The sequence below is a fragment of the Balaenoptera ricei genome, chromosome 9 (assembly GCF_028023285.1).
Source record: "Balaenoptera ricei isolate mBalRic1 chromosome 9, mBalRic1.hap2, whole genome shotgun sequence".
Classification (NCBI taxonomy): domain Eukaryota; kingdom Metazoa; phylum Chordata; class Mammalia; order Artiodactyla; family Balaenopteridae; genus Balaenoptera; species Balaenoptera ricei.
The window spans coordinates 81713541-81740449 of NC_082647.1; the positions used below are offsets into that span (position 1 = coordinate 81713541).

General features: G+C 34.5%; 1 protein-coding gene across 1 annotated transcript in view; it reads left to right on the plus strand.

Annotated features, from left to right (window-relative positions):
- PCLO (piccolo presynaptic cytomatrix protein) overlaps positions 1-26909 on the plus strand; it is a 379054-nt gene that overhangs the window by 325490 nt on the left and 26655 nt on the right. Inside the window, exons 20-21 of the mRNA XM_059934038.1 lie at positions 4109-4250; positions 8282-8355. Coding sequence (XP_059790021.1) covers positions 4109-4250; positions 8282-8355 — 216 coding nt within the window. The remainder of the gene's footprint in view (positions 1-4108; positions 4251-8281; positions 8356-26909) is intronic.

Below are 26909 nucleotides of genomic sequence, written 5' to 3' on the forward strand. Positions count from 1 at the left end.
TCAGTCAAACCAGTTTTGAGGGAATTGGGATAACAGAACATCTGGTTGAGTGATCACATTTTTATATACAGTATGACAGATTAAAGTTGAATCTCTGATTTTAAAAGCTACCAATAAAAACTAGGTTACCCAAAATTTCATTGACAAAGAACGTGGGGTTAAAAAAAAACCTATATTGTGGCATCTTTGATGAGATTTTTTTGATTTGTATCAACAGAACTGGATTAAAAATGAAAAATCTACTAAATCACTCAGATGTTTTAAGTTGTTTGGTTAAAGGAAAGAATTATTAATATGTTATTATTATAATTTTACTGTCAATTTATTAAATATTGCTTAAGCATAGTCCCAGGATTAAGCTTTTAAGAAGGCTACCATGGAGCAAACATAGGTAGGCTCTGTTTCCAATAGCCACATGAATGTGACAACTACAATTAAAGATAGAAAGTGACAATTGCCATAAAAGACAAAAATTATGTGCTATGAGAGTCTAGGTATAGAAGTTCACTTCTGATTGTAAAGATGAGGAAAATGTATGAAGCAGGTTCTATCTGAGCTGAGCCTTTCCAGATGAGTATAATTTAGATATGAGAAAGTGACAGGGTCAGAGGAGGGTATAACAAAACTGGAAAGAAGAGGCTTGGCTAGAGCTCAGGAGAAAAAAAGCCAAACCATAGGGATTCAGAGTGAGTGGTCTGAATGGGCTTCAATGAAGGGTATACAAAGGAAAATTATGGGAGGTACATATGGAAAGGAGCAGACGATAAAGGACTTCAAGAGGCAAACTAAACAATTTGACTGAAATCATGAGATGTCTTGAAATTGCATACGATCTGGCCTCCAATATTAAATCCTAAAAGCACTTTATTCATTAAGAAGTTCGCAGTAATACAGATTTAGTTCAGTTTAATTGAGTTGATGGTTTCTTATGTGGGGGCCGATTCAATTAAAAGAAATTAGCAAATAGACATGTTGTTTCAAGTAACTGAAAAAGAACTTTTAAAATATTTGGACTCTTAGCACCAGCTTATCAAAACCTCATCATTTCTGTATTTTTAATCTCATTTTATGCTATGTATATATAGCCCTGTACAGGGAAGATCCACTCTGCATTTTAGTTTAAGTCATTTTCAGAAACTAAATGTCAGGCTATCTATCTCTACGCTTACATACCAGGTTAAGTATAAAAAAATTCAGTCATGCACCAGATGTTTTGAGATAATGCCAAATATCTAGACTCATTTGAATTATTCACCTAACCGTCCAAAATTTCTTTAGATTCAACATTACATGTAATTTTGTTTTGCAAAGATGTTAAGGTAGACTTAGACTTATTCTGAAATATGTATATGTTCCCTATATTTAGTTTTCTTTCTTGTAATATTTCTTATAAACTATTACTTGTTTGCATTTAAAATATTGACAACACTTGCACAGGTTTTCCAAATGAAATTTCTATTCACCTAGGCAGTATGACAAAACTGGCTTTCCTTAAATTTATTTCTATCTTTGTTCCTTTTCTATTATTATATTGTTTTACATTCTGTTCACATTTCTCAAATTTCCCAGAAGAGGAATAGAACTAGAAATTGCATCAGGTAAAATCAAAGTTTGCAAAAGAAAAGATTGGATATTTTGATATGTAAATAAGAAGACATCATTTCTATAATGTGGATATTTTGATATATTGTAAGATTGCTCTGGGATAAAAAAAAGTTTTAAATTAGTAAACATAAATTGATTTTAAAATTAATGTCTGTTAATTAAGGTTTGTCTTTGAAAATGGTAAATTGAGATTTTTCAGTTGATGAAATTAAATTTTTACATTCAATATCATACTAAAAATTATTAACAATCTAGTAGGTTGGATTATATAATGACAATCAAAAGGTATGATAGCTTTTCCTTGTTTACAATCAGTTGACTTATCTGACTCATTATGTGGTTGGTTATACAGTTTAATCTTCTTTATAATGTTCATAATTTTATATCAGTCATATTACCTTTACATTTTTTAACTTATCCTTTTAAAAGATCTTTAACACTAAATACGTCAGCTGGGTTTCTTCTACATAAGTTGAAGAAAATATTAAACAAACATTATGACTATTATTCTTTTCCTGGAAATCTAGTCCTATGAGTTACTCTTAATTCACTGGTGACTGGCTATTTAACAGGATTCAGACCCTTTTCTAACTAGCTATTCCCAATTTATAGATACCTGATATATAACAAATTATCAAACATTTCTTCCTTCTCTATTCTGGGAAAGGAATCCTACTATCACTGGAATAGATAGTATGAAAATTTCTGGTGGCTTTAGAGAAACTGCTAGTTCAGAAATAGAAGGGAAGAAGTGAGGAAAAGCTAAAGCCTTTGCAAGACTTGATCCTGGCTAATCTGATGGAGAGTTTCCTCCCCTCAGATGATTTCCCTCACAGTATCTACACTTTTCACTTTATTTGGGTATATTGGTTAAAACTCCACCGGATTGTCATTGTGTTTTTATACATTTCCTTAAGAAAAATATTGATAATTTAGAATCATTAAATGATTATCAACTCTTTACCCAGTTGTGTGGATCTGTCCAACTGCTTGAGAAACACCTGAGTGAACAGGAGGAGAGTATTTATGGAGGAGAGAGACTCTTAAGTACTTTGCAGCCTAGAATACACCTAGAATTAGAAGAGAATCAAGATGAATTCATTGTCCGGGACTAGGTGCGCTGTTCAGTGAGGAACAGCCATTGACAATAAAGCCCTGAAGAAGAGCTTGGGGGTACAGCAAATTAAATCACAAGACAAAGAAGAGTGAGTTACTGAGTTCCTGTTTTATCTCACTCCTCATAATCACAGTCTTATGAGGGGGGCTTTACTGACCCCATTATTTTCAAATGAGGAAACTGAGACCACCTAGAGTTAACTTCAGCAGGAGTTGGGATTCAAAACCAGATCCGTGTGATCAGACCTCATGCTCTTAAACTCTGACCATGTGGCAGAAGACAAACGACAATTTCAAAAATTTGCCTAGAGAATCTCCACTCCCACAGAAAAAGAGCAAACACTTGCCTTTTTTTTTTTTTAGTTATTTCTGAGGTATACATTTTAAAGTTAATAACGAATTATGATTTATAACATTATACCAGAACATATAAGATTTTTAGAAATTTCATGTAATGTCTGAAACATTTATGTTAACATATTTCCATACAAATAACCCAAAGTTTAGTATTAGTTGTTTTTATTGTTTTTTTTTTATCCTGCAGGTTCTTATTAGTCATCAATTTTATACACATCAGTGTATACATGTCAATCCCAATCGCCTACACTTGCCTTCTTTTCATTCCTTTTGCAACAGAATTTCCTCCCAAATCTCTAATCTAGAACTCTGCTAACAATATTACCATTCTCTTACTGCATAATTTATAACACAAATTCATAACTCTTCTATGGGAATATGGATTCTTATATACAAAAAATCAAACTCATGGGTTATTTAAAACAAGTCCCAGTCATAAACTAGGACATGCCTAAGGGGAAACAAATATCTTTAAATTTAAAAACCTGCTGGAGGTAGTTGGTAGAGCTACATACAAACAAGTCCAGGATTTTCAGTCATTTCCTGAAATTATCTATTCTATTTTGCATCTTCACTTCTCAGGAGAAAAACAAATTACTGGTTATTAATATGGGAAATAATTAAGCAATTTTCACATATTCTATCATTTCTATCTACCCAAGTCTTCCTAAATTCCTTTCTCCATGAAATAGCCACAATTCTTGTTTGCCATATCGTTATTGCAATACTCTATAAAGAAATCACAAGTAATAATAATACTATTTAACTCAGTCTAAAAATCTGATGGTTGATTCCTAGAAGTTAATTTTTTTTTCTTTTATATCCAACAAAAACAATCAAGGGCCTTAGTGTTGCCACTGAGAGTTACTGGTTAAGGAAAAGAAAATGAAAGGCAGGTTAAGAGATGTGGAGTTCTTGCTAGAGCTGTTTCTTTACACAGGTAAATGAAGAAAACATATAAATATGCATTCGGAGATCAATGGGAGGTTCATTGATTGACTGTGGTGTTGACTCTTCCCACACCATGCAGCCAAACCCACCAATCACCGGCCTGCAGAAAGCTCCGTGTCCACTGGCTCCTCGGGCAGCAGCTTTGGCAGTGGGTATAGCGTGGACAGTGAAGGAAGCAGCAGCACTGCAGGGGACACTAATCTATTTCCTATTCCAAGGATGTAAGTGGTGGTTTTTTTTTTCCCCCCACTGGAAAGTTAACAGCCTCATGAGTAAGCTTTACTTAACATTGAAAAGGAAATAACTAGATAATTATCCAAGTCTGAGTCAGTGTCCCTGAAGCTCTTCAACTGTTTATGCCTATGTAGAAAATAGACTGTTCAGGAAAGATTGGATTAATTTAGTGAATTCTAAGCATGAATGCTGGTCACCACCAGGACTACCTAATCAGTGCATTCTGTATTTAATAGAAAAACTGCTAAAATAATAATAGCTTAGCTATGCCTGAATCAAGTTCAGCAGCAGTAATGCATGGATGCTTTAATCGCATAATGCATAGATGAATTGATTTTGAATCAGGAGATATTTAAACATATTTAAAGAACTCATATATCACATTTGAAATAGCACATTGGGCTACTCATATAGACTTTTCAACTATAAATTCCTCTACCATTAAAATGGAAGGTTTTGAAGTGGATCCATATTTTCTAGAACAAATAACAAGCAGTACATAGGTCCCCAAATACTCTTGGAATAAAGTTAATTTATAATACGTTAAGCGTCGAGAAAATCATATTGCAAATAAAATGCAAAACTAAAGCAGACTGTATTTAAAATGTGTTAGAATGGGTTTAGTCATATTGGTGGCAAAATCTAGCAGCATCCAAGATAAATCCAAGATAAATATGTTATCTCTATTCCAATATCAAAATCTAAACTTCCTGACTTTCTCCAGTAACTAGTTTTCTAAGTTTTCAAAAACACCATTGGGCCATGCAACTCCAGGATCTAGCCCAGGGTGAGCCCAGCCTGCTGCCTGGTTTTGTAAGGTCTGTGAAGAACTAAAAATGGCTTTTGCATTTTTAAATGTTTCCCCAAAACCCAGAAGAATAGCATTTTGTGACACATGATAATTACATGAATTTGAAATTTCAGTGTCCATGTATTAACTTTTATTGGAACACGGCCATACCAGTTTGCTGATGTGTTGCCTAATGTTGTCTGTGCTCTAGGGGCAGACTTGTATAATTACAACAGGGACCATTCAGATCATTCACTGTCTGGCCCTTTGCAAAGTGAGTTTGAAGATCCCTGGTCTGGGCCCTTGTTAGAGGGTCTTTTTCATTTTCTCTGTTAAGTGAAACCATCTCTGGGAGTGGAACTTCTATTTCTCCTTGTTTTAATATCACGGTTTTTTATGAACCATTCCTTTTGATCCCCAGAATAGTTCTAATATTTAGATAATGGCTCAAGTTTATAAAAGCAAAATAATGGGGAAAATGGATTTGTAAGGTGAAAAATGTGTTTATTTTGTGATTTTTGGGTTACATTTTTCCTACTTAAATTGACTAATTATTGGATTATCTGTCTATTTTTTTTGAGACCTAGGCTGTGGATTCAATGGAGTTATTTGTATTTAATCAGTTCTTTTTTTATTGGCAGTTATTTCTAAAAGGAGTGTGATCTCATTAGTCCGCAGACTCTGATGATCCAATTTAACTGAAGAGAATTTCTACAAATTCATTACATTCCTCTCTCTCCAAGCTGTGAATATCATATAAATTTGTAAAGGTTTTGCACCACACATCACTTACTATCCTTCCAATTTATCTGTACCTTTCAAAATATATAATCTAACACTGATGATAAAGTTATAACTTTCAGAGCGTAAAATACATTATTTCCTCAATATCTGAATGTCTGAAGTGGAAGTAGATTGGTTTTTTTACATACAAACCACATTTCAATTTTGCTTTTTCCCATTTTCTTGTTTCTCTTGTAAATCAAAAGCTTTTAAAACTGAGTAGGAGGCTTTTGTTTTTTGCCATATGAGCCCAAAGAAAATTTGCTTTTCTAAAGCATTACAGGATATAAGTAAAAAGCAGTATTTGGTGGTTCTTTTCTATCTCTCTTTGTATCTAACACAGTTTTGCTTGGGCTAGCATAAGTGTTCAATAACTATTTGGTGATTGTTTAACAAAGATAAATTATAACCTGTGCAGTCAGAATGTTCTGAGATGAAGATTATTTATTGGGAATTCAGAAAAACTGCATCCTTTATGACCCACAGTTACATTTCCTTTGTACTTCATTTAGCTTCACAGTGCAGCAAGTTTTCTGTATAATCTTAGAAATGCACCTAATACACATTTTGGCTAAATACCAAATGTTAAAATCAGTTTTCATTAGAAGCAAATACTGCAGCTGAATAGCATCATTAAAATGTGAAATGTAGGCCTCAAGATCAAATAAAAATTATCAAAAAAATTTTTTACTACAATTACTAAAAATTATACTTATTTTGTTAAAGTTTGGCATAGTATAGGATAGTAATTTTTCAGTACTCTCATCTACTCGATTAGCACTACTAAAATGATCCTCACTTTCAATTGAGTTTGGCTCAGTAACAAGATGTGTTTTGGCCCGCTCTGCTTGTATAGTATACTGCTAGAGGTGAGATTGCTACTAAGTTATTAAGCTTTCTCCATGTCTAATCCTGGCAGACAAAGTTAATTTTTTTTAATTTATCAACTCTTTGTCTTGAATCTCGTTGAAGTAATTACACAAATTGAAGTTTTGTGCATTGCTTAATCAAGATTTTTTGTATATATTCAGATGCAAACTATATATAATTATATATATAATTTATAACATTTCTTCATGCACTTTATCCTTCACATAATCACTAAATAAAAATTTGTGTTTAAAACTTTGACCTAGAATTGTCGTCTTGGAACAATGTAATGGCTTTCAAGATAAAATGATTTTTGAATTTACATCAGTTCCTCTTTCATTATGTGCAGAAGCATTTCAGTAGAATGATGAGAGGATCTTTAGAGCAGTTTTCAAGTAAGATCTAATTGGAGTCTTAAGAAATAAGTATGGTTACATTTTCATCTGGTTGGGCAAACTAAATATTTTTGTAAGAGTAAGAATGAATTGTTAGTAAATACTGCTATGTTTGAATTATTGTCTAGCAAGTATAGTATCAAGACATTCCTCTGTTCAAGCACCATTTCTAACACTTAAGCATTTTTATTCCATCTTTTTAGAACATCTTATATAACTACATATAAAGGCAACTTCCAAATCTTTTGTACGCCATGTAGCTTTTTCTCTGAAGAAATAAGAAGTGACCTATAATCTTTTGGCTCTTACGTTATCAATATTCTGAACCCACAGTGCTCAGAGTATAATGAAATCTTCATCTGTTTGGCCTTCCAAGAAGTTTAAGGCTGAAATTAAAAATGGTTTGCAGCCTTTGGCTGAATTCTAAAGCTGTTATGTACATATCTACCTATTAGTACTTTATATTTATTGAATATTACGATGTTTCAGACACTATGCTAAGCACTTACATACATTTTCCATGTGATTTTCCCATAACCAAATGGTAGCTCATGTTACTATCCTTAAATTACAATAGAAGAAATAGTCTTCACCAGATTAAAAGATTTACCTTACATGATGTATAGCATAAAGTAGCAAAGCCAGAAGTAGAAACCAAGCTGTATGACTTCAAAAGCCAATGTGCTACACACAGCTGAAAATACAGGATGGATCTGAAAGAAATAATAATCCATGTAATTACAATATTATATTTATAAATTATTCAATTCAACATTTCCCTTCTCACCAAAGGATCTATACAACTCATCATAACAAAGTGTGAAGATATAAAAAACCCTTCTCCTTCTTGAGTTAAAAATGGCAGGAAAAAAAAAAAAAAACCAATTCTAAAACAAAATTTGAAGATTTCATGATGGTCATGTCTTTGATAAATGAGTCCATGAACAGGACACTGAATTTTGAGGTACTATGTTTGGACTAAATAGGAATGATAAACAAATTTCCACTTTAAAATTAACATGATATAGAGTGATTTATTGTGTTTGTACAACATTTGCCATTCAAGTAATTTGTTGCAGGTCTGAATATATGATGTCATTCTATTTTTGCAAACTTGGACTCCTCATTTGCATTTAGGATTATAATTGAATATATAAACTTTTATTTCCTTTTTAAACAGAGGAAAGATGGGGCAGAATGGGCAAGAGACTATAAAACAGCCAGGAGTAGGCGTAGGACTAGCAGACACTGAAGGTAAGTTACAGTTTACAATACACTGGATTTTGGTTGTATCTGTATGCTATACTGTTTGCTTTGTTTTTGTTTTAATATGAATGTTAATTTCTAAGTACTAATACCAGAAGCACTAGGAAATAAGTCACCATTATCCATATGATCTATTAAATTAGAATGACTTTGTCACTTCATTTAACATTCATATTTAACATTTAAGCACTTTGGGAAACTACAAATTTTAAAGGGAAAGAAGAATGAGGATTACAGAACGAAACTTGAAGACTTTCTCAGGGAAAAAAATATCTTGAAATTTAAAAAAATGTTTTCGTTTAAAATACTATACAAATAGAAAATCATGAAACCTCATTTAAGTCAATGGCAAGCCTTAAAAATGTGGAACTAAGAAGAAACTAATGGTGTAAAAATCTTTTTATAGAAAAAATAATGACTGAACTAACTTCTAAAGTGAAAACTTAATTTGAAATTAAACTTTGTTTTATTAAATAGTATTATAAATGTATTACAAAATGAAAAAAAAAATCCTTTTCTTCCACACATAATCAGTATCTCTAAGATGCACAATGACTTATCCTTCGTTTAAAAAAATTTTTAACTAATGTTTTGATAAGATCTGATAGCACTGGTATCCATCATAACTTACACTCTCAAGAATTTTAACTATTCTAAGTACTTAACACTATTCTAATTACTGTTCACATATTATCTCATTTAATTCTTACAATTACCTATGAAGGTACTTGGTTTTACATGAAAAGAAACTGAAGTGCAAACATCATACAAGGTAAGAGCAAGTGATTGAATCCAGGAAAATGACGCCAAATCACACGCTATTAAAAAGAATGATTAATGGCATGGTACCATATGGACATTCGATGGGGAAATAGGAAACCCAGATTTAAGGTTCAAATCTTGTCTTGACTGGTGACCTGATCTTTCTGTCTTTAGAAACCTGATCTGAAAAATGCTGGGTCTAAGTGATGCTTAAGTTTCCTAGTGGACTTAAGTAGATATCACATATTTCTGGTTCTACTAAAAAATTTTCTTAGAACTCATTCAAAGACTGTGCTTCCTCTACTTGTTGCCATGGTCCCACAGTCCCATCCTCAATCCACCATTCCTTTTACCCATCTTCCTTCTGCATAAACTCATCAACTCTTGTCTACATGTTGATTGCCATCCAAGCTCACTGGAATTCAGACTCAGATGTCCACCAGGCATTTGTGCCGAACCAAGAAAATAAAAACCATATTAAAAATATATGTATTTAAAAAATAGGACATTTATGACTGGCAATTATTATATACGCGTGGAAGATGCTGAGAAACCCAGCAGGGGGTAGGGAGGTAGCAGAAGAAAGCTACTGTCCCTAAAGGCTGGAAGACAGGGAGAGCTGAAACCAAGATAAGCCTGTCTGCTGGGATCAGGAGGTAAGGAAGAGACACAACAAAAGATAGAAATATATATTGAGATAGACAAGGATGGGGAGAAATATCCCAGTTTCTCCCTTCCTCCCCTTCTCCAGTCTCTGCCAGGGCCTGGTCAAATCAGCTGGAAGCCAACTAACAGGGGAGCCTGGAAAACATGCTAGGGAGCAGCTCTTTTGAAAGCAGGGCAGAGAAAGACCAAAGATGCATCCAAGGGCGCACAGGCATAGGGCTGGTACAATACTTTACCTGGAAATTCCATAGATGCATCAAACTACATATGCCCTGAATTCAGTTTTTCCTCTCTCTCCTCCTATACTTGTCTATCACTCACAAAATCTGTACCTATTTACACCGTAATTTTCATATTGTGTTATCATTGTTCTTTGACTTAAATTTACCGATTTCTATGCCTGTCTCCTTCATAAGGCTGAACAACTCTCAGACCAGAGCTATGATTTATTCATCTTGGTGTCCCAGCACTTAGCAGAAAGCCTTGCCCATAAAGTTGCTTCAAGAATGTTTAAGTGAATGAATAAACAATATAATCTTATATTAAGGTAATGGCCATTGATTTTCATCTGACTCTATACTTCATGTATACAGAGAAGCAATTCATGGGCGCTTTTTCCCAAAAGTTTTAGCTACTTAACTTCATCATTCTCTTAACCTTGAAGTTTATAAATAAAATTATTTTAGTATAGATGTTAACATTTGAAAAGAATAGAAATTGTTCATCCTAATGCTGCCTTCTTATTTCCTATCAGTCCCACACAAAACATGCTTGTTTTCCAAGAAGAAGCCAGTCATAGGCTGCTTTATATTTTATTTAAACTTATGAGTCAATGGGTTTATATTTTAGTGAACTGACCCTTATCAACAGTTAATCTCAGATTAGTTACTGAGCAGAGGGGTGGGAGTTGAGGATGGGAACCATATGGAATATGTAATGTAATGTGAGTCATGCCCTTTTGGCAGCAATATTTTGGACAAGTTATTTTTGACTGAGTTACTTATGACATTTTGACAATAAGCAAATTTACAAGTAACGCATTTATGTGAAGTTATGAGTAGTTCTGTAAGAGATACATAAGAGATTGCTAATAATACGAAAAAGAAAACTGTAATAAATATTAAACCTTTATAGGAAAGTTGTACTTCAAAATCCAGCAGGTATACCCTGGACCAGCTACAGGGATATTCTGGCCTCAGAGAGGCTGCCAGTGGGCTAGCAGTGCCCTGGCTGCAGCAGGGTCCCTGCCCCCACGTGAACAGTAGCATACAACAGAGAGGGGTATCTCAGTTAGGCCTAGCCACGTGCCAGAGTCAGAAAGCATCCATGTCTAACAACAAACAAAAAAGTACCACGTGAAGTACTGTGATGATTAAAGTCCCAAGTGAAGAAATTTTACTTAGATACCAAGTAAATATACATTATACTTGTAGGAGCTTTAAAATGGAACACAAAATTTCTCCATTTATTTAGTCGAGTCTTCAAAATCTATGAAAAAATTCTTTTTCATTTTCACCTTTCTTTGCTTTTCTGTATTATTTTTCACAGGGTGTAGTGTGTACACTTACAATTAATGCACTAGAAAGTCCCCTCCTTTGAAATAGTATAACAAAAACACAAAACAAATTGGTACTGATCATATCAAAGGAAATAGCTAAATTAGGAGACAAAATACTTGGTATAGATTCATTTTATAAATCATTTCATTAAGACCTTTTCACTATGCTCTTCATGTAATAAAATTTTCATATCGTTAGTAAATTTTAAAAAGAAATCTAAAAAAAAAATAAATTAAAAAAAAAAAGAAATCTAAAATAATATTTCAATATAGTTTTCTTTTAAACTATGGTCAGACAACAATATTTACTGAGCAAATGCTATGTGCCAAGTACTGTGCTACATACAATGATTAAGACAGACTGCCCTCATGGAGCTTACAATCTAGTGAGAAGAGTAAATGTTAAACATTTATTACAAGTGTGATAAAGAAGATGTGGCACATATATACAATGGAATATTACTCAGCCATAAAAAGGAACAAAACTGAGTTATTTGTAATGAGGTGGATGGACCTAGAGTCTGTCATACAGAGTGAAGTAAGTCAGAAAGAGAAAAACAAATGCCATATGCTAACGCATATATATGGAATCTAAAAAAACGGCACTGATGAACCTAGTGGCAGGGCAGGAATAAAGACGCAGACGTAGAGGACGGACTTGAGGACACGGGAGTGGGGGAAGGGGAAGCTGGGACGAAGTGAGAGAGTAGCATTGACATATATACACTACCAGATTTTAAATGGATGGCTAGTGGGAAGCTGCTGCATAGCACAGGGAGATCAGTTCGGTGCTTTGTGTCCACTTAGAGGGGTGGGATAAGGAGGGTGGGAGGGAGGCGCAAGAGGGAGGGGATATGGGGATATATGTATACATATAGCTGATTCACTTTGTTGTACAGCAGAAACTAACACACCATTGTAAAGCAATTATATTCCAATAAAGATATTAAAAAAAAATCTTTATGAACAATTTTACATTAAGAAGAATATATAGGCACAGGTTGGGGAGAAAATTATTGAATCAGACAGAAATTTATTTATTCTAAGCAGATAAGAAGAAGATACCAGTTTAAAGTGTAAGATTTTGTTTTGTCCCCATAGAAATATGGACTCAACCTTGTGTTGGACTTGAGGTATATGTATGATGTAAATTTTGTCAGTTTTGAGTGATCCAGAGGATTTCTTTCACTTCCTTTTGTTGTCAGTCAACATAAACAGCCAATTCATGGGAAAACAAAGAACAGACAAAACAGTTAGTTCAATTTGTTTTTAAACATATAGTTTCCTGACCAGAATTTTCCTCTTTTAATTCTTCACCATAGCATCAGAAAAATAGTGTCTCTTTGTAGATTAGTACAGTTTTCTTGAAATTGTAAATATGGCAATATTCCACTTCATCTTGAACCTTTCATATTATTCATCTAAGCACTTTGTTTTGTGAACACCTTGGTCCACTCTAAGTGAAATTGATCTACAATGATATGCCCTAGGATGGTCATACTTTAAATCAGACATATATCATAGATTTTAAGTAATTTTCTTTAGACAGTCTGTTTTCATAAAATTTTTATTCTTGTTTTGGAATTATAGTGTACAGAATGCAAAAAGTAATGTTTTGTGGGACTGAAATTTTGTGTTGAACACGTTGAGATTTTTTTTTTAATGCTAAATAGCTGTGTCCTTATTCTACTTATTGAGCAAGTCTACTTATTCTAGGTTCTGATTTTTAAAAATCTACTATCCTCTTAATCATTTTCTCTAACAATGATACATCTTCTGTACAGCAGTGACATAAATTTTAATCCTAGCATGAGATTAATTCAGTGGGTCAGAATATAAGATCAATCAAAAGTTCTGGAATTCTGACCTAAGTTGTAGTGGAATATAGTAATAGTCTTGTGGGCTATCTCTACTAATGAATGGTTGAACGCCCACAGTTTAAGTAAGTGCACAAAGTAAGGAGCGAGTAAGGACCATGTGCGACGCGTGATTAACGTTCTTTAAATTGTAGCTATTATTAAATGAGAAGTGGATATAAGAGAGAGCCATTTGGATCCCATTCAAAACAGTGATATTAGTCAAGACAAAATCTTGGAAGAGCTAGACCACTTCCTATAAAGATTTAGATCAAATCCATTAGACTTTCCAAGTCTGACAAGTGTTTTCCCAGTTTACCTTAAAAACTTCGAATACCCTCAAAATAGACGATCTGGTTCTTTCCCACATTTTTAAAATTTCTAATAGTGTTATCTTTGCTGGTGGGCATCCATGTATATTACATACAGTGACTGACTTGACCCACTTTTTCTTCTAAACCAGGTGTTCACAAGCTTTAGCAGCAGGCATTAGGATTGTGACTTTGTATGAAGCTTAATTTGCCTGGCTGCGTGCATTTAAAGAACAAATAACCCTAATACATCATTTATTCTCTTAAGTATCTTTGGAAGCCTGAATTTAATTACTCAATTTCAATTTTCAGTGGGCCAGAACAAATAAACCTCTACTACTGTAGAAATATGCTAAGGTCTACTCACACATGTGTTCAGATACCTGAGTGTGTGAAAGCACATCACCTAAGGATGTGATGTGGAGGGGTTTAGGGTAGAGAGCAAGATTTGATTTAGTATATTATTTGAAGTGGGGTTTTTTTTTTAGAAAAAAAAAGCATAACAATTTATGTAGAAATAATGGAAATCTATAATAACCACAACAATCTCATTTTAACTGGCATCTCAAGTCTATTTTATATAGGTATATATTTCATACATAGCTCTAACAGTGATTAGTTTGAATCCTTGTTAGGTGAATGGACATATTTTGCAAAGTCCATGAAGCAAGTGTACAACAGAAATGACTTCCTGAATTAAACCAAGAAAAATCTAGGCCCCAGGATTGGAGTCCTCTATCTTGTTGTCTTGTTTTGATAAATACACAAAAAAAGGTTTTTAAAAGTATTTTCTCCAAGTATTTTCTCTTTTTAAATAGGGAAAAGAAAATGGAGTAAATGATAGTTATCTCTCTAGGGGGTTGTAGATTGGAATATCCAAGTGCTCTATGTAAAATACTCATTTAATTTCCTCATTTCCCTGTCCAACTGTGTTGTTTAAAAATTAGCTTGCAAAGGCAAAAATACAAAACCATTCTGGAAGACCCCCCAACTAGAACAGAATAGCAACTGTTACTAGGGCATCCAGAGAGTCCCTCAGCAAATGCTGTGGCTAAGGGCACTAGGATTAGCCCTGGGGATGCAGTTTGGAATGTGGCATAATCCTTGGCCTCCAGGAGTTCCCAGCAGAGTTCCCACAACTCAGATGATAGTTAACACTCTTGTTCCTGAAGAAAAATTCATGACGACTCCAGACATTCCCATTTCTTCAGGCTCTGTTTCTAATTAAACCAAGGAACTTTCAAATTAAATACGTAATGCCTTTTTTGTGTCTTCTATCACTTCCCCTTTTATCATTTTGGAAGTTTCCTAATTCTCTTCATTTTACCGAGGTCAAGAATGATCTTTCAAGGAGTTAATTTTTAACTTAAAAAGTATCTGTGTTTTGTTCCATTTTACTAAAGCTGACAATAGATAAAATTTATTGACAACCTATTTATATTGTAGATGTGTTGTTAAAATTAACGAGGAATTGTGATGTTATCTGATTTTTACCTCAATTTTGAGGTCAGGATATTGTCAAAAACAATGTGATTAGTGGATTCTTTTGTGTCATTTGATTATTTGTCCTACACATATTGTCTTTAAAAACCAACCACCATGCACATTATATTGTAAAATTGTTTTCCATCGACTGAATATGTTTCGTTGTTTGTGAGCTTGTTGCCCTAATTTGACTGATACATCGTTTTCTTTTTTATATTTTTTAAGTTGCTTAGTGATCAATATGAGTATGTCTATTATGTGCAAGACATTGTGTTAAAAAATTTGGATGCTATAGAGGTCAATTTAATGTATACGCGGATCTGAGGGAGCTTACGATCTAGTGTGGTCCTGTCTCGTCATCAACCAGTAGGCATGCATGCTTAACCAGTGTGTACAGTCATTGAGCAATGGCATTGGTTGGAGACTGTGCCATACCCCTTGTTAACTATTTTATCACCTTTAATAACAGCAATGCAAGGAAGAATTAGGATGAAAATTCATAAGTGAGAGAGCAAATTATGTGCTTTGGGATTTGAAAGCATTGCTAAATCTGTAGGAGTCAGGGGGCATGGTTTTGTGAGAGAGGTAACAGGTGGTGACTGCCTTGGAAGGTGGACAAACTCTAAACATGTGGCAATGGGAGAGGCAAATTCCAGACTGAGGGAACAATCTGAGGAAAGATACAAATGGAAGAAAGGATTAGGGGTATGTAGGGGAAAGGTAATTCAGTGCAACTGGAGCAAAGCCTGCTGGGGAGAGCAGAGAAATTGGATCTAACTTGTACAAAGTTAGATCAGACAAGGGAGTTCAATGCTTCTGTGGAAGTGCGAAGCTATTAAATGTTAATGAGGAATTTAGACAGTATCAATGCTTAACAATATTGAATTTTCTATGGAAGAGCAAAGGTAGACCTCTTTTTTATTCAAATCCCCTCTTAGGACTTTTCAAGGATTGAAGTAAATATAGGCTATCCAAGTAGAAACAATGCATATTATATAGTTGGACTGTGAATCTAGAGTTCAGGATATAGGTCTCAATTATGCAGAGTCATGAGGTAGTAACATTTGTGGGGCACTTAACATGAACCAGGAGCAGAGAGGAGCATTATCTCTTCCAAGCTGCAACCACCAATACAAGAAAAATCTCAGTAACATCTAATAGACTTTTTTCCCCCTGCAAGTCATACAGGGAGATTGAAAACCAGAGGATTTTAGTGCCATTAGGGGCAAAGTCAAGACCCAAACCCAGTTGTGTCTGATACTAAAGTCCATACTTTTAACCAGCACGGTGCTGCCTCCCAGGAGTTAGAAGTTGTTGAAGTTACTGAGAAGAATGAACAGTGCAGAGGGCGTTTGTTCAGTCCAGGGTGTGAGTAACATAACATGTTAACAAAGGGTTGCATCCAGTCCTTTTAAAATGACAAATTAAATCCCTGACTTTTATCCCTAAACTTAAATACAAAAATATGAGGGATCAAATTTATAAGTAATTTTATTTATCATTTCTTCTTTAATCATTTGTTTAGATATTCTTTACACACACAGAAGATATTAGGTACATAATGATTTCTATTTTCTTCTAGCTCTTTTGTGGTGTGAAAGGTAATATTGAATTATTTAAATAAATTTTGCTTATTCCATGTGATGAGGTAATAGTCAAGAAATATTCCTGGAAACATTTGTTGAATAAGCTTTCCTTTCCTCACTAATAGGAAATACCATATCAATCATACTCAAAATTTTCAAGAATATTCATGGCTGGTAATGAACTTTATGGAATATTTCGTTGACCTTTCAGTCTATTTGTATCTGTCAGTGCCAGTCTCATTGTTATTCTGACTTTATTTTCAGTTTTTTCTAAATTAGACTGTTTTTACCCATTTTTTTTTTAATATTAAAAAAAAAACTTTAGTAAGGCCAGACACTATAAAACTCTTAGAGGAAAACATAGGCAGAACACTCTATGACATAAATCACAGCAACATCGTTTTTGACCCACCTCATAGAGAAATGGAAATAAAAACAAAAACAAACAAATGGGACCTAATAAAACTTAAAAGCTTTTGCACAGCAAAGGAAACCATAAACAAGATGAAAAGACAACCCTCAGAATGGGAGAAAATATTTGCAAATGAAGCAATTGACAAAGGATTAATCTTCAAAATTTACAAGCAGCTTATGCAGCTCAATATCAAAAAACAAACAACCCAATCCAAAAATGGGCAGAAGATCTAAAGAGACATTTCACCAAAGAAGATATACAGATTGCCAACAAACACATGAAAGAATGCTCAACATCGCTAATCATTAGAGAAATGCAAATCAAAACTACAATGAGATATCACCTCACACCGGTCAGAATGGCCATCATCAAAAAAATCTACAAACAATAAATGCTGGAGAGGGTGTGGAGAAAAGGGAACCCTCTTGCACTGTTGGTGGGAATGTAAATTGATACAGCCACTATGGAGAACAGTATGGAGGTTACTCAAAAAACTAAAAATAAGACTACCATATGACCCAGCAATCCCACTACTGGGCATATACCCTGAGAAAACCATAAGTCAAAAAGGGTCATGTACCACAATGTTCATCGCAGCTCTATTTACAATAGCCAGTACATGGAAGCAACTTGACATTGACAGATGAATGGATAAAGAAGATGTGGCACATATATGCAATGGAATATTATTCAGCCATAAAAAGAAACGAAATTAAGGTATTTGTAATGAGGTGGATGGACCTAGAGACTATCATACAGAGTGAAGTCAGAAAGAGAAAAACAAATACCATATTATAACACATATATACGAAATCTAAAAACAAACAAAATATGGTTCTGAAGAACCTAGGGGCAGGACAGGAATAAAGACACAGACGTAGAGAATGGACTTGAGGACACAGGGAGGGGGAAGGGTAAGCTGGGACGAAGTGAGAGAGTGGCACTGACATATATACACTACCAAATGTAAAATAGCTAGTGGGAAGCAGCCGCATAGCACAGGGAGATCAGCTCGGTGCTTTGTGACCACCTAGAGGGGTGGGATAGGGAGGGTGGGAGGGAGACGCAAGAGGGAGGAGATATGGGGATATATGTTTATGTATAGCTGATTCACTTTGTTATACAGCATAAACTAACACACCATTGTAAAGCAATTATACTCCACTGAAGATGTTAAAAAATAATTTTTAAAAACTTTAAAACTCTCTTTGTTGAGAAGCAAAGGAAGTTCCACATGAATATTTCTTGAAATTATATTAAAATTCTAATATAATTTTGACGGAATTGACATCGTTACATCAAATATTTTCTTACTCATAGACATGGTATATCTGTATACGCCAATGTGCACATGACAATTTTTGTATGTATGATATTAGACAAGTTACTCATATTCTCTAAGTCTCTGATTCCTAGTCTACAAAAGTAAGAATAACAATAGTATTTACCTTATCAGTGTGTTGCAAGGATTCATGGAAATAACGAGTGTAAGGCGCTTGGCACTGTGGCTGGCACGTAGTCAATAAATGCTAGCGGTCACTGTCCCAGTCATTGCCTATATCATGTAAGTGAATACTTCTGACCTGATTTTCCCCAAGACTTTTAAACTCATGTTTTCTAAAATGGTTTCTTTTTCTGCCTTTGGCATTCCACCAGAAAAGACGTTTCCAAGGTCCTACATTTTCCAGTTTGTTTTGAAAAGATGATACATATATTTATTACAGTATTTCAAACTACTCTTCTTCCCAGAATATATCTGATGTGATCCCTTGTATAGTAATGTCTCCCCTCTATGAAGGATGTCTTTTCTAGACCTTATTATGCTTTACTAAATGGCCTGAGTTTAAAATTCAGTGCTACTGATTTCTAGTCCTGGATTACTCACTGGGAATTTAACATTGAAAGCATATCCTAAAAATTGTCTATTATTGAAATAAAAAATAATTCTGGGTCTTTACTGTGAGCCAGATTCATCACTGGAGGTTATTAATTGACCACTAAAAACGAATTAAATGAATTAAATTTCTGGAATAGATCTTGACTGTTTCTTAGCCTTAAGCACACATCAAAGAATTGGCAATTGCTAAATTTAAGCCCAGAATATTTTAGACTTTCAGGGATTAATATCTCTAATGGCAGTTTTTAATATTTTTTGAAAATGTCTTCTTTGCCTAGAAGTCCCCAAACTGCTTGCGTTGGGAGTTGGTGCTCTGATTTATTTATGGGAGAGAGGCTTTTGAGTCAAGATAAGGACATTAAAACATAGCAAAGCGTAGTGAATGAACATAAACTATGAATATTCTCTTAGCATAGTTGTAGAAAATTAACAAAACAAGACATATAAATATTACAGATATATAGCTTTACTTTGTTCTAAATGCCTTTACATTATCCGGTTCATTGTCACAAAACAGTAGGGGATATAAATATAGAATAATGATTTTGATTTTAAAGTTATGGAGACAGAGACGTAGAACAATGACACCATTCACCCAGAGTCAACTAATTAAACAGTGTGGGTTAAAATCTACAGATATATAATCTAATATCAACTGACTCTTGCCTGTTGTACTTTCCAAGATTGTTTTACGTTAATGGTTACAGTGCTATTGCATGAAAAATAAATGTATAAAACTAGCTGCGACTATTGGAAAGAAAAATAACATTGTTGATGATTATGGCCAATTAACTAAGATTAATATCAATTACATTATAGGTAATATGTAGCTTATAAAACCATTTTAAATCTTGTTCTATCTGATATTTAAAATGTCCATAAAATTACTGTACTCAAAACAGCAAGAGATATAAAGAAGATTCCGATATTCCTATAAACCTAATTAAAATACATTACTTACAAAGGAAGGTTAAGAATCCATACGATGTCTCAACAGCAATAATAGACACTTAAAAGAGGGTCATGGGTAATGCCCTTGAAATTCCAAGTGGGAGAGAGTATAAACTAAAATTCTATCCACAAACTATCCATTAAGTATAAGGGTTGAATAAAATCATTTTGGGATGTCTAGGTCTCAAAAAATTTTAGGTCCCATGCTACCTATCTGGAAGTTACTTGAGGGTATGTTCCACCAACATAGAGAATAAACCACACTCAAACACACACTGACCCCTCCCCCCACACACACACACAACTTGGGAGCCAAGAGACAAGAAGGGTAGAGAAAAGAAGAGGCAACGTCAATGGTGAAATGAGGAGATTCTAAGGACAGTAGTCATGCAGCAGGCAGAGAGAACACATGGGAAAATCTGATCAGATATGGTGAGTTCTAGCTGCAAGAGGATGACGAGTGAGGTGTTAGTGTGGGAAGGAAAAGAGGAATTGACTGGCGTCAGTATCTAGCCAAGTGAAAAATGGTCTTCAGAGGGGTTAAGTACTCTTGGAAATTTTGAGAACAGTTAGGAATAGGTACATAGAAAGCAAAGCAAATTGTAAAACACAGTAATTAATAACTTGAGGATAAAACACAAAAGAAATCTTTAAGTAAACAACTCCATGAAATACCCAGTGGTCTCAGAAGTGAACAATATTAGTCACATTAATGTAAATTCCAAACATTAGTTTAATCAAGATTGTAACATAACTATATGTCAAGGAGGAGGAAGGCTAACTCTTCATCTACCAAAATTTAAATGTCAATAAATTATGAAGGCAACACAAAACTATTCTGAGAAATATGAATATAAAGAACCAGAGAAACAGATAAAAAGAGTTGACAGTAGATTTTTCTTGGCAATTTTATTAAGGGTTTGGGGAAATGAGGAGTTGGGCCAAGGGAGAATTGATTTTTGAAAAAGAAGTCATAAAATTATGTAAAATGATTCAATCTTTTGATATATGAGGAAATAAAAAATGAGGGATAAGGATCAAACAGTGTTAACAAGTATGAGAAAAAAAGTGGCAGTTTGTAATAAATAATTTCCTATTATTACCCTAAATGATTATGAATATCCATTCTCTTAAAACTTTTTTGGTAATAGTTATTGCAACTAAGTACTCTGTTTAACATACTCATTAAAGATATTCTGATAGCACCAATGCTATACACAGGGAGCTTTTTCACTTTTAAGAAATTTAACTGTAACCAATAACAATAAAATACAAAATCTCTGGGGAAAAAATGCTGTAGAATTCAAACTACCAAGTAGTTTTAACCTTTTTTTCACTTCACTCAAAAGTCAAAATGAATTTTCTAAATGCCCAGCAAGAAATAAATTTCAGAATTTTGGAAAATGCAAAATTCGTTGAAGATAATTCATTTTTCTACCATTTAGGTTATTAGTTACTTTCTCTAACTGAAACATTCTGATTTATTTTATCCAGAAAGTCATTTGGAAATTTATATAACTTTCTACAGGAAAAAAAAAAAAAAAAACCTACATTTAAGTAAAAAAGAGTAGAACTGACAAAATAACCCCCCCCACAAAAACAGCACATTTCACAAAAGTAACCCTTGCTCAACCAAGTAACACTTTCCCTAAAGGAACCAATTCTACAGATAAGAAAGTAACCCAGACAAGAGGTAATACACTCTGAGGAAAGTCCACACTGCTTCTTTATTAAGTGACTGTTAGTCTCTCAAAAAATCAATATATTCTGCTATTTGCTTTGCGACAATACAATTGTAGAAAAGAAGCATTTGCCCGTTTAAATCTTTTATTTTAAAAATATGCTTTGCTATCTACTCAAGTCATCTTTTGCATTTGAGTATTTTCCTCTACCAAGCAAATGCAATTTTAGACTGTTATCACAGAAGATGCTTCTTATCCATTAAATAACATACCACTGTGGTTTCTGTAATTTACATAACCCTCTGAAGCGCAGACAACTATCACTGGTGTATGAAATACTAAGTAGCAGTAACAGGGCTTTACCTTACATGTTTTATTGTGACATTGTTGCTATTGAATAAATAAATATATATACATATACATATTATCCATTCTACTTGATGACTTATCCTCTCAAAAAACCCAACACATCCTCCTTAACGGCAATAACCACAGCAACATTACAACTGACATTTATTTGCTAAACATTTTGCTGGGATCTTTAAAAATTTGGCAGCTCCATTCTCACAATAACCCTCTAAAATAGATATTATAATATTTATGATATTCCCAATGTCTAGCACTGAGACTTCTACAAAATACCCACACAATAAATATTTTTTGAATCAAGACATTAAGACTCCAAGAGACTAAAGGATAAATCAAGCCTAGTAATACACCTGTGAAATTGAATATTTACGCAAAAAATATTTCGTAAGATGCTATGGAAAACCCAAACGAACTTTTTGGCCAACCCAATGTATCAGATTTTAGTGTAGTTTTGTTTTGTTTTGCTAGAAGATAGAATGGAAGACTACAGCTCTTAACCTATAAACTCTTCCTCTTCCTATATTTTATAGTTCAGGTTTGGTTGCATTAGTCTTCCAATCAGTTTCTCATTTCCTCACTTAGGCAATTGCCAAATTCTTGAAGATTTTACCTCTTAAGTAGTTTTTAAATGTCTTCTCTCTTTTCCATCCCAGTGACTGCCCAATTTTAGGTTTTCATCACAGCTTACCCAGAGAACTTCCTAATTTCCTAATTGTTCTCTTCGCCTATAGTATCATCATCTTCAAAATCATCTTTGATGGCACTGTCTAATCTGGCTTTGTCACTCTTCAGTATAAAACATTTCTGGGGACCCCTATTGGCTACCTGACTCTAGCAAGGTTCTAATACAACAAACCCCTCCTTCTACCTCTCCAGTTTATCTCCTGGCATGTTCCCTCCCCCACTCTATATCCTGTTATATCAAAACTGCTTACGTTTGCTCATGCTGTTTTCTTAATATGATCACCGCTTCTCAAATGGCTTTATCTCGGAAGACGTCTATTCATCCTTTGAGGCCCACTCCTCACCTTACCTCTTCCAAGAAGCTATCTGTGGCACGCACTCCCACTGGCTCTGTTAGGGAAGTCTTCTCTTTGTACCCTCAGCGCCCCTATCATCGCATTAACCACATTGTATTGTAATGATCTTGTTAAGTTCTATCTCCTCACCAGACTGCGAGCTGAAATGACTGAGGTGAAGAGATGGAGGGTTAGAGAGATACATGGAAGCATTTCTTAGCTTATATCATTGAAGGGTTTTTTTTCCTCAAGGACAATTAAGAATAATTGCTTTCTTAAGCTAAAGGCAAAAATAAAACATTAAATACTACTGATGAAACATAAATTATTTGGTATGTAAAGACTTACAAAGGCATTAGTAAAGTAATGCTTTCCAGTTTGTGTGTAGTGTGTGTATGTGTGTGTGTGTGTGTGTGTGGCTGTGAAAAGTTGGAGTCAATATATGTGTACATTGCTGAAGAATGCATAAATAAATCACATGATATGCAGGTAAAGGAACACTATGCAGCTGTCAGAAAAAAATGACCTAGACTTACATATAAGAAAATCAGTAGATTTCAAAAACATAACTTTGAGTGGGAAGGAAATGAGTAGCAAGAGATTTTTTTATTGAAGTATACTTGATTTACAATGTTGTGTTAATTACTGCTGAACAGCAAAGAGATTGTTATACATATATATACATTCTACTTTTTTTGTATTCTTTTCCATTATGGTTTGTCATAGGATACTGAATATAGTTCTCTGTGCTATACAGTAGGACATTGTTGTTTATCCATTCTATATATAAACGCTTATAGCTGCTAACCCCAACTTCCCACTCCATCTCTTCACCAAACCTCTCCCCCTTGTCAGCCACTAGTCTGTTCTCTATGTCTGTGATTCTGTTTCTGTTTCATAGATAGGTTCATTTGTGTCATATTTTAGATTCCACATGTAAGTGATACCATACGGTATTTGTTTTTCTCTTTCTGACTTACTTCACTTAGTATGATAATCTCCAGTTGTATCCTTGTTGGCTGCAAATGGCATTATTTCATTCTTTTTTATGGCTGAGTAGTATTCCTTTGTATATATGTACCACATCTTTATCCATTCATCTGTTGATGTACATTTAGGTTGTTTCCATACCTTGGCTATTGTGAATAGTGCTGCTATGGACATAGGGGTGCATGTCTCTTTTTGAATTAGAGTTTCATCTGGATATATGCCCAGGAGTGGAATTGCTGGATCATATGGTAATTCTATTTTTAGTTTTCTGAGGAACCTCCATACTGTTTTCCACAGGGACTGCACCAACTTACATTCCCACCAACAGTGTAGGAGGGTTCCCTTTTCTCCACAGCCTCTCCAGCATTTGTTATTTGTAAACCTTTTAATGATGACCATTCTGACTGATGTGAAATGGTACTTCATTGTAGTTTTGATTTACATTTCTCTAATAATTAGCGATGTTGAGTATCTTTTCATGTGCCTGTTGGCCATCTGTATTTCTTCTTTGGAGAAATGTCTCTTTAGTTCTTCTGCCCACTTTTCAATTGGATTGTTTGTTCTTTTGTTGTTGAGTTGTATGAGCTGTTTGCATATTTTGGAAATTAAGGCCTTGTCGGTCTCACCATTTGCAAATATTTTCTCCCATTCTGTAGGTTGTCTTTTCATTTTGTTTATGGTTTCCTTTGCTGTGCAAAAGCTTGTAAGTTTGATTAGGTTCCACTTGTTTAGTTTTGTTTTTATGTCTGTTGCCTTGGGAGACTGACCTAAGAAAACATTGATATTATTTATGTCAGAGAACTTATTCCTAAGTATTTTATTTTGGGGGGTCTGATTTTAAAAGGCATTTAAAAAAGAATAAATTTATTTATTTATTTATATTTTACTTTTGGCTGCGTTGGGTCTTTGTTGCTGCACGCGGGCTTTCTCTTGTTGCAGCAAGTGGGGGCTAGTCTTTGTTGCAGTGCATGGGCTTCTCATTGCGGTGGCTTCTCTTGTTGCAGAGCATGGGCTCTAGGCGAGCGGGCTTCAGTAATTGTGATGCATGGGCTCAGTAGTTGCAGCATGCGGGCTTAATTGCTCCGTGACATGTGAGATCTTCCCGGACCAGGGCTCGAACCCATGTCCCCTGTGTTGGCAGGCGGATTCTTAACCACGACACCACCCGGGAAGTTCAAAGGCATTGTTTTTTCACATTCCCTTTCTGATATTTCATTGTTGGTGTAAAGAAATGCAACTGATTTCTGTATGTTAATCTTGTGTCCTGCTACCTTGCTGAATTCATTTACAAGTTGTGGTAGTTTTTGTGTGGAGTCTTTAGGGTTTTCTTTTTATAGTATCATATCATCTGCATAAAATGACAGTTTTACCTCTTCCCTTCCAATTTGGATACTTTTTATTTCTTTTTCTTGTCTGATTGCTGTGGCTAGGACTTCCAATACTATGTTGAGTGGAAGAGGTGAGAGTGGACATCCTTGTCTTGTTTCAGATTTTAGTGGGAAGGCTTTCAGCTTTTCACAATTCAGTATTATATTGGCTGTGAGTTTGTCATAAACAGCTTTTATTATCTTGAGATATGTTCCCTCCATACCCACTTTGGTAAGAGTTTTTATCATGAATGGATGTTGAATTTTGTCAAATGCTTTTTCTGCATCTATTGAGAGGATCATGTGGTTTTGGGCTTTTCTTTTGTTTATGTGGTGTATCACATTGATTTGTGTATGTTTAGCCATCCTTGTGAACTTAAGATGAATCCCACTTGGTCGTGGTGTATGATTTTTTTTTTAATGTCTTGTTCAATTCAGTTTGCTAATATTTTGTTGAGAATTTTTGCATCTATATTCCTTAAAGATATTGGCCCATGATTTTCTTTTTTGGTGGTGTTTTTGGTTTTGGTATCAAGGTGATCGTGACTTCATAGAATGTCTTTGAGAGTGTTCCCTCCTCTTCAATTTTTTGGAGGAGTTTGAGAAGGATCGATATAAGTTCTGCTTTGTTTGTTTGGTAGAATTCACCTGTGAAGCCCTCTGGTCCTGGACTTTTGTTTGTAGGGAATTTTTTAATTACAGATTCTATTTCTCTTCTAGGCTGTATGTTTCTAGAAACTTGTCCATTTCTTCTAGGTTGTCAAATTTGTTGGCATATAATTTGTCATAATCAAGAAAGAGATTTATAGCACAATATTATTTCCATTAAAAATAAATAAATAAAAAGTAATGCTAGATTTTTTATAGCTACATCATTATGTAAATATTCATGTAAACAAATATATGGAAGTTGAATTGAAAGGATTGTAGTAAATACACAAGATTGGGTGGCTGTGGTTGGGAGGGTGATGAGTTGAAGTTATTGGGATGAAAGGGAAAACTATAAAGATAATTAAATACCAAACAAAGAAGGAACCTGGCAGAGACAATGCTGATTGAGTGCTTGTGGACTGTGAATTGAGGAGTGTGAGCAGCTCAATTCTGGGCACCTGCAGTTAAAAAAAAAAAGTTGGGAATAGTGTTTTCTGGGAAAGCTTCACTGAGAGACGGTTGTGTCAACACTGGAGGAGATGAAAGAGAGAGCCATGCGGATACCTGGGGGGAGAATTGTCCAGGCAGAACAAAATATTTTTAAGGAAAAATGAGCCCCACACATCCAGTGAAAAGGGGGCTAGTGTGGCAAGGAAGAGCAGAGGTGAGGAGGTCAGAGGAGGAACAGGAGCCTAGGAGAACACAGCATGAACTTTGCCTTCTATTGAAAGTGGTGTGGGATATTGTTGGAGGGTTTTGAGCCAAGGAATGCAACAGTCTGACTTAAGTTTTAAAAGGTTCATCCCAACTACTCTTCGGAGACTATTCTGCAGGGAAGAAAAGCAAAAGAAGGAAGAACTGATGGGTATTTATTGCAGTTATCCAGGGAACAGATGATGATGTCTCAGACCAGGTTTAGGGTCCAGTGTAGTGAGAAGTGCTTAGATGATACATATATACATAGTAATAGTATTAAA